This window comes from Neodiprion pinetum, chromosome 4 (genome assembly GCF_021155775.2).
Source record: "Neodiprion pinetum isolate iyNeoPine1 chromosome 4, iyNeoPine1.2, whole genome shotgun sequence".
NCBI classification, from domain to species: Eukaryota; Metazoa; Arthropoda; class Insecta; order Hymenoptera; family Diprionidae; genus Neodiprion; species Neodiprion pinetum.
The window spans coordinates 12,528,219-12,543,190 of record NC_060235.2 but is presented as its reverse complement, the minus strand read 5'-3'; the positions used below and the strand labels follow the sequence as shown (position 1 = coordinate 12,543,190).

General features: G+C 45.1%; 1 protein-coding gene across 1 annotated transcript; it reads left to right on the top strand.

Moving 5' to 3' along the window:
• The first annotated feature begins 5,904 nt into the window (after nt 1-5,904).
• On the top strand, nt 5,905-11,178 carry LOC138190837 (uncharacterized). The gene is made up of 2 exons (XM_069135358.1): nt 5,905-9,192; nt 9,625-11,178. The coding sequence occupies exons 1-2, from the start codon at nt 5,905-5,907 to the stop codon at nt 11,176-11,178; spliced, it is 4,842 nt and encodes a 1,613-aa protein (XP_068991459.1).
• The last annotated feature ends 3,794 nt before the right edge of the window (nt 11,179-14,972 follow it).

Below are 14,972 nucleotides of genomic sequence, written 5' to 3'. Positions count from 1 at the left end.
AAAACCTTGAGCAGATAGTTGAGCGTTAAATAATCTCAAAAATTTATGTGCCATGTTTTATAATGGTTAGTGTTATTGAGTGTTATGTGGCTTCATGAATTCAAAGTTATCAGCAACGGCCCAGATTGATGTCGGAAAGAAATTCAATCTTCTTCATGATGGATCCCTCCGAAACAGGTTCAGATGAAAACATCGAACCGGGAACCGACAATTCCAGAACCAAATAAGATGAAAACAGACTTCTGTTCATAGGAAATAAGGAAATCGTGGGGTGACTTCTTTAGAAATAGTTCACCCTAAAGTTTTGGAAGGACAAATGTGAGTGATGGTATAACAATTCAAATTCACTAAGTGAATTTGGGAGAATACTTGAATAAAATAAATTGAATATGTGTTCAAAAGAAAAGAAACGATCTTATCTGAATTATTTCTGCGTCCTTCTTCAAAATAAGATCACCAGTCATCCTCAGGAATCGAGGAAGATTGGAAGGAAAAGGCTGTGCCAAATAACCTGAAAAAGTGCTCACAAAAACTGACACTTAAGGTTAATAAAATGTGAAAGTCAAGCAATCGCTCATCGACCTCGAAAAATAATCGTGGCTCTTTTCACATAAATAAACCAAAGCCTATCCGACACAAAACTCGATTCTGAAGAAGAAATTTCTAGAAGGAAATAAAACCTTCAGGAAAACAAAAGATCTCTTGAAAACAAACAACCTCTCATTGAAAACATCGTTGTTGCTCCCCGGCCGGCACGGACGCCGGTCGGGGCATCATCCAAAACTGATTTCCAATCGCCCCAGACCTCGTCGACAATGTGTCGGACAAGGCCACTTTCTCGCTGTCCGGCACCTTGTCGACGAAGCGCGAGCCCGAAGAAGGTACTTGACCAGGACTCAACTTAAATCAACACGGCAACGGTCCCTGGAGCCGTGCTGAAATCCGACTCCTTCTCAACGATAATAAATGTAAGCTCTTTGAAAAATTTATTAATCAAAAGAAATGATTCAATTCTAATTTAAAAGATCCAAATGAAAAGAGCAAACTCATTTTAAAATCACTCTTTCTTATTTATAGAGCAACGCTTGAAGCAACATTAGATTCAACGTAGTAAAATCGAGCCGACCAAAACCCGATTTCGTCTAAGCGTCATCACGCCTTGAACCTACAAAATGGAGACCAGCTACGCAAAATATCGATTGCTAGAAAATGAATTTTTTTTTTAAAACATAACCTTTCACAATCTTTATTTTTTTTTAATAAAGAAAATCTATTTTATCATTTTTTATGTCTTTTACTTAATTAAGTGTATCCCTTAATAAAGCAAGTACAAGTTAACTATATACTATCCGCTTGTTAAAGAAGTACAAAAATCTTTAAAAACTTGATCGGCCGTAGCTTCCGCATTGATAACTAAAACAGGAGCCGATAAAGAAGAAAAGGTTTGTTTTACTAGCCAATCTTCATGAACCTCATGAATAGTTCTGAGTAGCTCTAAAGAAATACTCGATTCTTCCTCACGAGAACGGGAACTAACTCGAGCAAAAGAAGTTTCTGGGGAAACTCGCAAATAAACAATCAAATCTACTCTGAGCTCAGACGAGCGAATGAGAAGATCAAAATTTTTTGTCAATAAATGAGATTCGAAGTCGCGAAAATTACCTAACCTTCGACGAGCTTCTACAAAACAATTGCTACTGAATATCGATCTTTCCATCACCTTTACAGGCAATGAAGTCGTCTGCAGATGTCTATCTAACATAACCATTTGAGCGAAATGCTGAAAATAATAGCAATAACGATCTGGGTCTTGATACATCAGATCTAGAAGATTAATTCCAGCTACATTTCGATATTCTTCAAGAGGTTCTAAAAGTGTACAGACCTGGCGATCTGCTAAAAACCTCTTGGTGAAAGTTGTTTTTCCACATCCGATATTTCCTTCAATAATAATCGTGAGCGGTCGAGTTTTACTCTAATGAATTCCGAACGGTAAATTCTTCTCCCAATCGATAACCGACTGTAAAGAAGGCCAAATCGATCACAGTCGTCAAGGGTGTTCGTTTGAAGATCTAACCTGGAAGGATGTCCCTGGTCTTGGAGAGACTGTTCCAGGTTGATCCTCTTCAAAAGGAGCAAGACGATCCAAGTGAACCACTTTCTGACGCAAATGAGGAGATCTTCGGATTCTATACACAACATCATTTATCCGGTTAACCACTAAGTAAGGGCCTTCCCAATTTCTTTGTAGCTTTGGACATCGTCCTTTCTGTCTTCGAGGTTGAAAGAGCCAGACAGAATCTCCAGGATTAAATTTTAAATCTCTGGCTCGAATATCATAACGAGTTTTCAATTTATCTGAAGCCATAGAAATTCTATTCCTAGCAAAGTGATGAATTTCTTCTAAACGTTGTTGTAATGAAAAGGCATAATCTGTTTGATGCTGTCTTTGCACAGGAACAGGGCCTTTCTCTAAATCTGACGGAAGTCGAAGATTTCTTCCAGTAAGCATGAGGGCTGGCGTCTGCTTCGTCGTCTCATGAATCGCAGATCTGTAAGATAAGAGGAAGAAAGGGATCCAGGAGTCCCAGTCTCTCTGATTCTGTTCTACGAAGGACGACAAATATTGTAGCAAAGTCCGATTCAGACGCTCTATCATGCCGTCAGATTGCGGATGCAAAGGAGTTGTACGAGTTTTTCTAACCCCTAAAATCTGAGTAACCTCTTTCATTAAGGTTGACTCAAAATTTCGGCCTTGATCAGTATGAAGTTCTAGAGGAACTCCGTGTCTACAAATAAACTCTTTAACGAATGCCTGTGCTACAGTAGAGGCTTCTTGATCAGCGAGAGGAACCACTTCTGGCCACTTGGTAAAATAATCAGCAATAACCACAGCATATTTATTTCCGGAATGGGTTATCGGGAGAGGTCCAAGAATGTCCATCGCTATTCTTTCAAATGGAGCTCCCACGTTGTAAATTTGAAGAGAGCTTTGTCCCTTCGCTCGAGGTCCTTTCTTTGCCGTGCAGATTCGACATCTTCGACACCAATCTTCAACGTCCATCCGGCAACGGGGCCAAAAATAGAAGTTGCGAATTCTGCCCAGAGTTTTATTTGACGCGAAGTGTCCGCCTGCAGGAGAATCATGATAAAGAGCAAGAATCTCTGGAACTCGTGACCTGGGAACCAAAAGTTGCCACCTGATTTCTTTCAAGTCTGCAGATTCCTATTTTCGGTATAAAATTCCATCAATTGAAAGAATAGAGTCCCATTGAGCCCAATAAATTTTCAAATCTGGCTCGGCTAAAGATATATCCTGCCAGTCCGGGCGAGTTTCTGCTTCTTTCCAAGACTTCACTTGATTCAAAGTATCGTCCTCTTGTTGCGATTTTCTCCATTCCTCCTGGTTATTTTCGAAAGAAATCTTCCGTATTATAAGAGAGGGGTCACGAGTTTTCTCTAATCGTGCACACTGTTTACACTCTGGCATTTCCTCGCAGGGTCTTCGAGAGAGAGCATCGGCGTTTCCATGATGAATTCCTGCTCGATGACGAATATCAAAATCGTACTGACCGAGCCTTTCTAACCATCTAGCTACCTGACCTTCGGGAGATTTAAACGAAAGTAGCCACCTGAGAGAAGCATGATCTGTACGTATCAAAAATCTCCTGCCGTACAAATAATGGTGAAAATGTACTACTGTCTTAACAACAGCTAAAAGCTCTCTACGAGTGACACAATAATTCCTCTCGGTTTTACTCAAAACTCTGCTGAAATAGCTTATCACTCTCTCTTGACCTCCCTGAATTTGTGACAGAACCCCGCCTATTCCTGAAAGAGATGCATCCGTATCTAAAATAAAAGGAATTTCGACCTCTGGATAAGCTAAAATCGGCGAAGAAATAAGATTTTCTTTTAATTTCTTGAAAGCCTCTTCGCATTCCGGGGTCCAGTCAAAAGGAATCTTGATTCCGGTCAAATAATGGAGAGGTTTAGCTATACTAGCGAAACCTTTTACAAATCTTCTGTAATACGTACAAAGGCCTAAAAAGCTTTGAATTTGTTCTTTATTCTTAGGTGTCGGCCAAGAAGAAACTTTCTCTATTTTAGATGGGTCGGTCTTCACACCTTGTGCTGAAACGATATGTCCGAGGAAGCCTACTTCTTTCTGGAACAGATGACATTTTTTCGGGCTCATTTTCAGACCTGCTTGCTTCAGCCTAGCGAAAACTTGTCTGAGATTTTGAACTTCTTCTTCAAAGTTCTTGCCAAAAACGATTATATCGTCTAAATAAACGAGGCATATTTTGCCAGTGAGCCCATGGAGAACAGCCTCCATCATTCGTTCAAAGGTAGCCGGGGCATTACTCAAACCAAACGGCATAACCTTGAACTGCCATAATCCTCCTAAGCCCGTAACAAAAGCTGTTTTTTCTTTATCTAGAGGATCCATTTCGACCTGCCAGTATCCGCTCTGAAGATCTATAGTGCTGAACCAAGTTGCACCAGCTATCAGGTCGAGTGTCTCGTCGATTCTGGGTAGAGGGTAAGAATCTTTCTTCGTTATATCGTTCAGCTTTCTGTAATCGATACAAAATCGTTTGTATCCGTCCTTTTTGTTAACAAGGACGATTGGTGAGGCCCAGGGACTAGACGATGGTTCAATAACATCGTTCTTTAGCATGTCTTCCACAAGCTTCTTAACCTCTTCTCGGGCGTTGAGAGCGAGTCTTCGAGGAGCTTGTTTTATTGGTGAACTCTCTCCGACGTCGATCTTGTGCTTGACAGAAGTACATCGGCCCTTATCACCACTATCTTTGGCGAAAGAATCTATAAATTCTAGCAAAAGAGATTTAAACGATTCTACCTGAGCTAAATTTAACGAAATCGAAGATTTCTCAACAAGGCTCTGTGAATGTGAAGGGAAATGTTGTTGCAAATCATCCTCCGAAAGTTCTATTTCTCGAATTCTAGGAGGAGTCCAGTAAATTCCATTTCTATTCGTACAAAGAGTTATTTCGCGATTGTTTGAAGCTAGTGAATTTCTCTCAGTCGAGATAACACAGTTATGAGCTGTAAGAAAGTCTATTCCCAAAATACCTACATCCTCTATGTTTCGGCAAGGTATCGAATAGTTAAATGTGTGTCTCGCGACACTCAAAATCGTCCTCGCACATGTACGCACACTCGCGTGCAATGTTTACTTGCCGTCTCTCCGTCAAATCTCGCCGCTTGCCCGTGTCGCGACTCAAAACCCATCAGCTGTATCTCATGTATTGTCTACTATCTCGAAATCATGTATGTGTATAATCTATGTGTTCTCTCGCTCTGTAAAATCTTCACTCTCTGTAACGTTCTCTTGCGATACGGTCGGTATCGCCGCATCAAAACCAATAAAAATCCTCGGTTAATGTTAATTATCATCTCTCTACATCTCTACATCATTTCGTTTTATTCACACTCGTTCTCATCACTAATTCGCGGATCCCACGTCGATGATCCATATCTTTTGCCATCTTTCTAAACATTTTTTGGTCCTTCGAGCCGGATCAGTCGCGAATCGAATCGGATCATCGAATCGAGTCGAATCTTTCGAATCGTTGCGACTTACGGGAAAACGAATTAGCCAGTGAGTGAAACAGAACTATCGCGTGTGCATCAAGTTGCGAAAGTTCACGTAATCAAAGTGAACAATATCGTTATCGGTGAAAACCATCATCAAAATCAGTCGCGTCCGTTAAATTCAAACGTGCGGTGTCCTCTGTAGTGACCGTGACTAAGATCTGAGCGTCAACAACACCGATCTCTCGAAGTGTGTATCGCGACGCCCTATTATCACTGTGTGCGTATCTCGTTCGTGAAAACTCTGTTCGTCGCGTGAGTTACACTTTCCCATTTGCCAAGATGACGATCGACGAATACATTGAACGTCAGACCGATCTCTTCAGGCGCATCTGTCGCACTCTCGAAAACTTGCGCAAGCTCGGTGAAGCAAAAACAACCCTCGGGCAAGTGCAATCGCGATTAGATGCTTTAAATTCAAATTGGCTGAAGTTCCAAGACATGCACGAGACAGTCGATCAAATTAGAATCGCAGCAAAAGGTGATCAACTCGACGCTATCAAAAGACTTTCGTATTTCGCGAAAGACTATTACGGACAGTGCGAAGAGCAATACTTAAACGCGAAGGGAGAGATGCTCGATCTACTCGGAACTCTCAAGACTCTATCGGCACCGATCGTGCCAACAGCCGTAGCCCCCCAACTCACAACTGGAGGAGCCTCAAAACGGCTACCACGCATCGAATTGCCTACGTTCTCGGGCAATTACTCAGACTGGAAGTCTGTCCACGACCTCTTCACATCAAACGTTCGCGAAAATTCGCAACTCTCGGAAGTGGAAAAACTGCACTACCTAAAAACAAGTCTCACCGATGAACCGTCACAACTCATTAAAAACATCGCTCTTACCGCTGAAAACTTCCCTCGAGCCTGGGAAACTCTCGTCTCACGGTACGAAAACAAGAGACTTTTGACGGATTCTCATCTCGCGACACTTTTCGCGATTCCTCGTGTCACGAAAAAGTCGTCATCAGAACTGAAGAGCTTGCACAGCAACACTTGCGAAGCTCTTGGCGCATTCAAACTTCTCGATAGTCCCGAGAAATTAGGGGATCACATCATCGTGCACATGACGATTCGCAAGCTCGACCCAGCATCTCTCGAAGAGTGGGAGAAAAGTGTTAGCGAGAAACTCGAGCCCCCCACGTTTGCGGAGCTCAAGGCGTTTCTCATCGGTCGCATCCACACCCTCGAAGCCGTGGAGCAAGCTCATGCTCATAATCAAATCGCGACGTCGAAGCCGCACTCATCGCAAGGAAGGTCAAATCTTCAGACGACAAGGTCACATACAGCGCAATCAAAGGAACAGTCGTGTGCTTGTTGCAAAGGCAACCACTACATCGCGTTCTGTTCGACCTTTCGCGACAAATCTCTGGATCAAAGAAGGGAAGTGGTTTCTGCGAAAAAGCTTTGCTTCAATTGTCTCGGTCCACATCAGCAGAAGGACTGTCGATCCAACAAAACGTGTCGCGTGTGCAACGGTCGACATCATTCCTTGCTGCATCGAAACTCTTCTTCAATCTCGACAGCTGCCAACAGCGGCACATCTCAAGGACAGGCCGCAGTAGCGCAACCTGCAGTGCAGAACGCACCGATCTCGAACAGCGCCTCTCAGGTGAGCAACCACTCAGCTCAGCCTACAATGATCAAGCGCTCTCCAGTTCTTCTCGCCACAGTGCAATTGATCGCTTCGAATCCGGAGACTGGAGAAAGAATCATCGCTCGCGCTCTACTCGATCAAGGATCCGAAAGTTCATTCGTCACGGAGTCGCTAGCGCAACAATTGCGACTACGTCGGCATCAAGCAACGATACCGATCATTGGCGTCGGAGCTCATCAATCGGCAGTGACTCGCGGCATCGCGACATTGCAACTCCAATCTCGTGCTCACACCTCGTTCTCATGTCAGGTGGAGGCACTCGTGCTTCCACGACTCACATCGTATCTACCCTCATTTCGACTTCTCGTCGAAGACTGGCCTCATCTACGAGGACTCAACCTCGCGGATCCAAGCTTTGCACATCCCAGTCAAATCGACGTAATTCTCGGAGCTGACATCTACAGCAACATCATTGGTCAAGGAGTTCGAAGAGAAGCACCAGGAACACCAATCGCGCAAGAAACTCAGTTCGGTTGGGTCCTCTCCGGCTGCGTTTCAGCGGAAGCAGCAAGCCCCTCGTATAGCGCAGTCCAAGGCTTCCAATGCTCCCTCGATCACGAACTGCTCGATCTCGTGCAGCAGTTTTGGAAGCAGGAAGAAGTGTCGAAACCTTTGGCACTAACGTCCGAAGAAGAGCGTTGTGAGCAACACTTTCGCGAAACGGTTTCTCGAACTGCGTCCGGTCGTTACGTAGTTCGGCTGCCGCTCAAAGACAATTCGGTAGAGCTCGGCAACTCGCGGAATCCCGCGCATCAAATGCTCCTTCGTTTGGAGAAACGGTTCGGTAGCGACGCGAAACTCAAGGAGGCTTACTCGAGCTTCCTTCGTGAATATCGTGAACTCGGGCACATGCGTCGCGCTATCAATACACCTGAAGACAATTCCCGCGTGTTTTATCTTCCCCATCAGGGTGTAGTTCGCGACAGCAGTTCAACAACAAAGTTGCGTGTCGTGTTCAACGGGTCTCAAAGAACCAACCTCGGACTCTCTCTCAATGACAATCTTCTCGTCGGTCCAAAAGTGCAAACCGACCTCGCGGACGTTCTCTTACGCTGGCGACAATATCCAGTCGCGTTCTCATCAGACATCGTCAAGATGTACCGACAAATTTTGGTCCACAATGATGACCAAGATTTTCAGCGAATCCTCTGGAGGGAAGAACCAGAGCTACCGATTGAAGAATATCAACTGACTACAGTAACGTATGGTCTTGCAAGCGCTCCGTATCTCGCGATCCGTGTTCTTCATCAACTCGTTCAGGACGAAGGTAAGCAGTATCCCTTTGCGAGCCACGTCATTCTCGAGAACACGTACGTCGACGACATCCTATCAGGAGCAGAGAACGTTGATCAAGGTCGCGAGAAAATCAACGAACTCAATCAATTGCTCAAGGCGGGCGGCTTTGAACTTCAAAAGTGGACTTCAAGCCACTCAGAAACTCTCGTTGACATTTCTCGAAACCATCAAGAGATCGCGATGCATCTGAATCTCGATCAAAGTCCATTCTTTCGGGCTCTCGGTCTTGCGTGGAGACCAGACATCGACGCGTTCGCGTTCTCTCCACAAATTCATCAAACTCGGGACAATTTCACGAAACGAAAAGTTCTCTCACAAACCGCGCAGCTCTTTGATCCTCTCGGATGGCTCTCGCCGATCACGATCAGAGCCAAAATCTTTATGCAGGAATTGTGGGCACTCGGTTTCGACTGGGACGAGCCGCTCTCAGCTTCATTGTCCTCGCGATGGATCGAGTTTCTACAAGATCTTCAAGGCATCTCAGCTATCACCATCCCACGATGGATCGGGTCAAGTTCAGCATCTCTCGGAATAGAGATCCACGGTTTCGCGGACGCCTCTCAAAGTGCATTAGGCGCAGTGATCTACGCGCGAACGTATATCAACACTCACGAAGTGCGCGTTTCACTAGTGTGCGCGAAAACTAAAGTAGCGCCGCTATAGAAGGTGACAATTCCTCGTCTCGAACTCTGTGCTGCGAATCTTCTCGTCCGGTTGATGTGTCATGTGGAAAAGACTCTTAATTTCGAAAACACCCCGGTTTATCTGTGGACGGATTCCACAGTCGCGCTCGCGTGGATCAAAAGCCACCCATCGCGGTGGAAGGAATTCGTTCGTAATCGCGTAACCGAAATCCAAGAGTTCGCGCGCGCTCGTTGGTATCACATCTCGGGTTTTGAAAACCCCGCTGATCTTGCGTCTCGTGGTACATCTCCGGAGCAACTTCAAAAATCAGAACTTTGGACCTTCGGACCATCCTGGCTCTCGAAGCCTTCTGTCAATTGGCCATCCTTATCTCCGCGACCGGAAGAAAACATTCATCTCTAGGAAAGAAAAGGGCTGTCGACGCACATCGCAACAGCTAAGCCGCTACAAATCTGGGATCTCGTCGATCGCTACTCAAAACTATCGACTCTCCTCAAAGTCACATCATTGTGTAAACGCGCAGCAAATCGGTTCCTCGCGAAGACGACATCGAATCGCGTAAACACGTCTATCACTGTCGGACCGATCTCTACTCTCGAATTGAGCGACGCCCAACTGTTTTGGACCAAGGTGACCCAGCAGGCGTACTTTGCAGAAGAAATTCGCCAAATCGAGACAAGCTCAAGTCTCACTCGAAGTCATCCACTATCGCGACTCACGCCGTTCATCGATTCGAACGGATTCCTCAGAGTCGGTGGTCGACTGAATCACTCATTGCTTTCGTATGACGGAAAGCACCCGTTCATCTTGCCTCGCGAATCATCGTTCTCCACATTGATCATCGATCATCATCATCGGTTGACGCTCCACGGAGGTCCGCAACTCACTCTCGCTACAATCCGACAGCGGTACTGGATCCTGGGAGGAAGAGTACCGATCCGCATGTTCATACATCGTTGCGTTCCTTGTGCGCGTCATCGCGCCACCCTCAGCAGCCAACAGATGGGCCAACTCCCTCAGTCTCGAGTCACGCAATCAAGGCCGTTTCTTCACTCTGGCGTTGACTGCGCTGGTCCATTCTCGATTCGAGCCTCCCGCGGAAGAGGAGCGAAATCATGCAAGGGATATATCGTTATCTTCATCTGCTTCACGACCTCGGCTGTGCATCTCGAGCTAGTTTCGGACTACACGACGGAGGCATTCATCGCGGCGTACAAACGCTTCACATCTCGACGAGGAATTTGTGCCTCAATCGCAAGCGATTGTGGAACGAATCTCGTCGGCGCAGACTCAGAACTTCGCCGTCTTCTCGCTGCATCGTCAAAGGAGTTCGCAGAAATCGCAAACACCCTCGCATCACACGGAACCCAGTGGCGGTTCAATCCTCCCTCCGCGCCTCATTTCGGTGGAAAATGGGAAGCCGGAGTGAAATCAGTCAAATTTCACCTCAAACGAGTCATCGGAGAAGCTACTCAAACGTTCGAGCAATTCGCGACGTTCCTCACGCAAGTAGAAGCCACGCTTAATTCTCGACCTCTTTGCGCTATCTCGGACGATCCACGGGATCCAAGTGCCTTGACGCCAGGACACTTTCTCGTCGGCTCAGCATTGAACACAATTCCTGAGCCGTCACTCATCGAGGTGCCAGTTCAACGGCTATCGCATTGGCAACACTCGCGTCAAATGCTGGAGCATTTTTGGAAACGGTGGAGTACGGAGTATCTTCAGTCCTTCCAAAACCTCTCGAAATGGCAGACTCATCACGGGAACATCAAAATCGGATCCATCGTTCTCGTAAAAAACGAAAATCTACCTCCATCTGTGTGGCCCCTCGCGAGAGTGATCGAAGTGCATCCGGGAACCGACGGTCTCGTTCGCGTTGTGACCGTTAAAACGAAATCCTCTGTGTTAAAACGTCTAATCGTAAAATTGTGTGTGCTTCCAGTGTCCTCTTAAGACAATTATTGACTCTAAGAATAAATAACGCACGGCGGGCGGCATAATCTAATTTCGCGATCGTTACCGATAGTGAAGCGGGCGGTATGTTTCGGCAAGGTATCGAATAGTTAAATGTGTGTCTCGCGACACTCAAAATCGTCCTCGCACATGTACGCACACTCGCGTGCAATGTTTACTTGCCGTCTCTCCGTCAAATCTCGCCGCTTGCCCGTGTCGCGACTCAAAACCCATCAGCTGTATCTCATGTATTGTCTACTATCTCGAAACCATGTATGTGTATAATCTATGTGTTCTCTCGCTCTGTAAAATCTTCACTCTCTGTAACGTTCTCTTGCGATACGGTCGGTATCGCCGCATCAAAACCAATAAAAATCCTCGGTTAATGTTAATCATCATCTCTTTACATCTCTACATCATTTCGTTTCATTCACACTCGTTCTCATCACTAATTCGCGGATCCCACGTCGATGATCCATATCTTCTGCCATCTCTCTAAACACTCTATATCTGCTATAAAAACCTTATGTGGAGAGTCGATACACCCAAAAAGGTTAATTTGGACAGTAGCCTGTCTCAAAACCGGGGTCGTCTCTCCAGTGGCTGTTCGCAGAGAAAAAGAGGGAACAATCTGGTCATCGGATTTAAAGAGATCCGATCGAACTACGGTTACTTCCGCGCCCGTGTCTATTACCCACAGACAATCGACGCCATTAACAGTACCACGCGCGTAAAGACCAGACTGTCGTAGACTTCTAATTAAAAACTGTTCTCTAAGAGGGCTTTCACTTTTAACAATCTGCGATGATTTTCGCCCTGACAAATCATCTGAAATTAGTTTTTTGGGTGAGTTCCTGTTGAAGAACTCGATTGAGGATTTGCTTCCCCTATTTCTATATTTTTCTTACGCCAGTTATAAGAGTTTGAATTCGAGCCTTGCATCGGTTTTCCACTAATTTTTTTAATTAGGAAACAATGATTGGCGTCGGGGCCTGTTTTTTTACAAAATATACAAGTCAAGCCGGTTTGATTCGTCATGACCGCGTTCTTATTTACACGCTTGTTTTGTTGGTTTTGAAAAGAACCTCGATTTCTTGGTTTAAAATTACTATTGTTATTTTTACTTCTATAATTTTGAGGTTTTGACTCCTCCGAGTGTTCAAAACCTCGTCTTTTTGAGGTGTTTTCGGACACCTCAATCCGACGAAGCTTGTTCAGCCCAAAATATTGTTTCCTCATTGCCTCCACCTCGAGGGCTTTGGCCGTTGCCTCCCGCAGAGAAGTGAGGCCCGACGTTCCAACGGTCATTTTAATCTCTGGATCATTGATCGCATTCAAGAAAGCTTGTGTTGCTAATAAATTACGAGACGGCTCGTGATCTGGCAAAGCTATACGAGAAAGCCGTTCGATATCTTGACTAAGAGACGCGAGGTCTTTGTCTCGTCCCTGTCTTCTTGTCTGTAATTGTGCCGTATAGAGTTTCGTCAAGTGGTCATTTCCATACCTCAATTTGAGTGCAGAACTAAGTTTCTCATAATCGGAAATTTCTTCCTCAGACAATGCCGTTAAAACATTCAAAGCCGGCGTTCGAAGACAAGAGGCAAGACTGTGGGCCCTCATGGCGGAGTCCCACTGATTATGTTTAGCAATCGTATTAAACTGACGTTCATAATCTGCCCATGGAATCTTTCCGTCAAAAATTGGCGGTTTTAAAGGATAAAGAGGTTTCTCGTTAATCTGAGAAGCAACCTCAGGAAGTCTCGAATTATTTAATTGACTCAAATGAGAGTATTGAGGCCGAACCTGAGACAGAGGCTCGGAAAAATCAACCTCATTGTTTACTCTATTTCTACAAACTGGGGATTCAACTACTCCCCTAGTAAAAGGCACAGACCTTGAATCTCGAACATCCTGGATTCGTCCTGGATGTCGGATCTCCTGAACAGTAGGAACGGGTACAGGAGAGGGAACAGGAGAGGGAAGCGGAGTAACAACTCTGGAACCCTGCGGTGTAACAGCTGGTCCTCCAGTGCCACTCATTTGATGAACGGACTGAAGAGCCGCCACAGTTGTCCGGAGTAGTTCGTGAAGACTAGTCTCGGAACGCTCTTGAGCTTCTCTGTCTAGCCTCCGCTGTTCTCGTTGCTCTTGGAGCAACTGGACAAGTTGTTGTTGTTGTTGACTAGCCGTATCCAGAAGCTGCCGTTGATATCTTTCGGCGGCTTCTTGTTGTTGGCTCATAATCCTTAGTAGGTCGATTTGTGAGATTAAAACCATCGTAGGGACAGGTAAAGAGTCCACTGAAGGTGCACAAATAGATTCGGGAACCCGCGGATTTTCGGTGATGAAATGTTCTTCACCGCCACTTTCCCGACGACGAGAGCGTGTTAAACGACCGCTACTCATAGTTTATTTCACGTATTTCACGCACTGAATCAACTCGATTGATAAGAACTCAAGATCCCACTTCTGACACCAATGTAACGTACTTTGACGTTACGTTAATAAAATATGGATCCGCGAGTTTACTTATTATCAAATCAAAAGAAATCAAGAGCGTGAATAAAATGTCGTGACAAATGCTTTCAATGCAAGATACGTGTTTCTCGTTTAAAGTCTGAAACACGACTGTTTTTACCATGATGTTGGTTGACGCAGCAACCTCATTCTTTTTAAAGACATAAGAGGTTTATAAACGTCTTCTATCTATGCTGACTACTAGATCATTAAAGAGGGGGCGAAACGGGTGATTTCACCCTTTGTAACACTAGTATCTTGCATTAAAAGCATCAAAAGCATGCTAGAGAAACACGTATCTTGCATTGAAAGCATTTGTCACGACATTTTATTCACGCTCTTGATTTCTTTTGATTTGATAATAAGTAAACTCGCGGATCCATATTTTATTAACGTAACGTCAAAGTACGTTACATTGGTGTCAGAAGTGGGATCTTGAGTTCTTATCAATCGAGTTGATTCAGTGCGTGAAATACGTGAAATAAACTATGAGTAGCGGTCGTTTAACACGCTCTCGTCGTCGGGAAAGTGGCGGTGAAGAACATTTCATCACCGAAAATCCGCGGGTTCCCGAATCTATTTGTGCACCTTCAGTGGACTCTTTACCTGTCCCTACGATGGTTTTAATCTCACAAATCGACCTACTAAGGATTATGAGCCAACAACAAGAAGCCGCCGAAAGATATCAACGGCAGCTTCTGGATACGGCTAGTCAACAACAACAACAACTTGTCCAGTTGCTCCAAGAGCAACGAGAACAGCGGAGGCTAGACAGAGAAGCTCAAGAGCGTTCCGAGACTAGTCTTCACGAACTACTCCGGACAACTGTGGCGGCTCTTCAGTCCGTTCATCAAATGAGTGGCACTGGAGGACCAGCTGTTACACCGCAGGGTTCCAGAGTTGTTACTCCGCTTCCCTCTCCTGTTCCCTCTCCTGTACCCGTTCCTACTGTTCAGGAGATCCGACATCCAGGACGAATCCAGGATGTTCGAGATTCAAGGTCTGTGCCTTTTACTAGGGGAGTAGTTGAATCCCCAGTTTGTAGAAATAGAGTAAACAATGAGGTTGATTTTTCCGAGCCTCTGTCTCAGGTTCGGCCTCAATACTCTCATTTGAGTCAATTAAATAATTCGAGACTTCCTGAGGTTGCTTCTCAGATTAACGAGAAACCTCTTTATCCTTTAAAACCGCCAATTTTTGACGGAAAGATTCCATGGGCAGATTATGAACGTCAGTTTAATACGATTGCTAAACATAATCAGTGGGACTCCGCCATG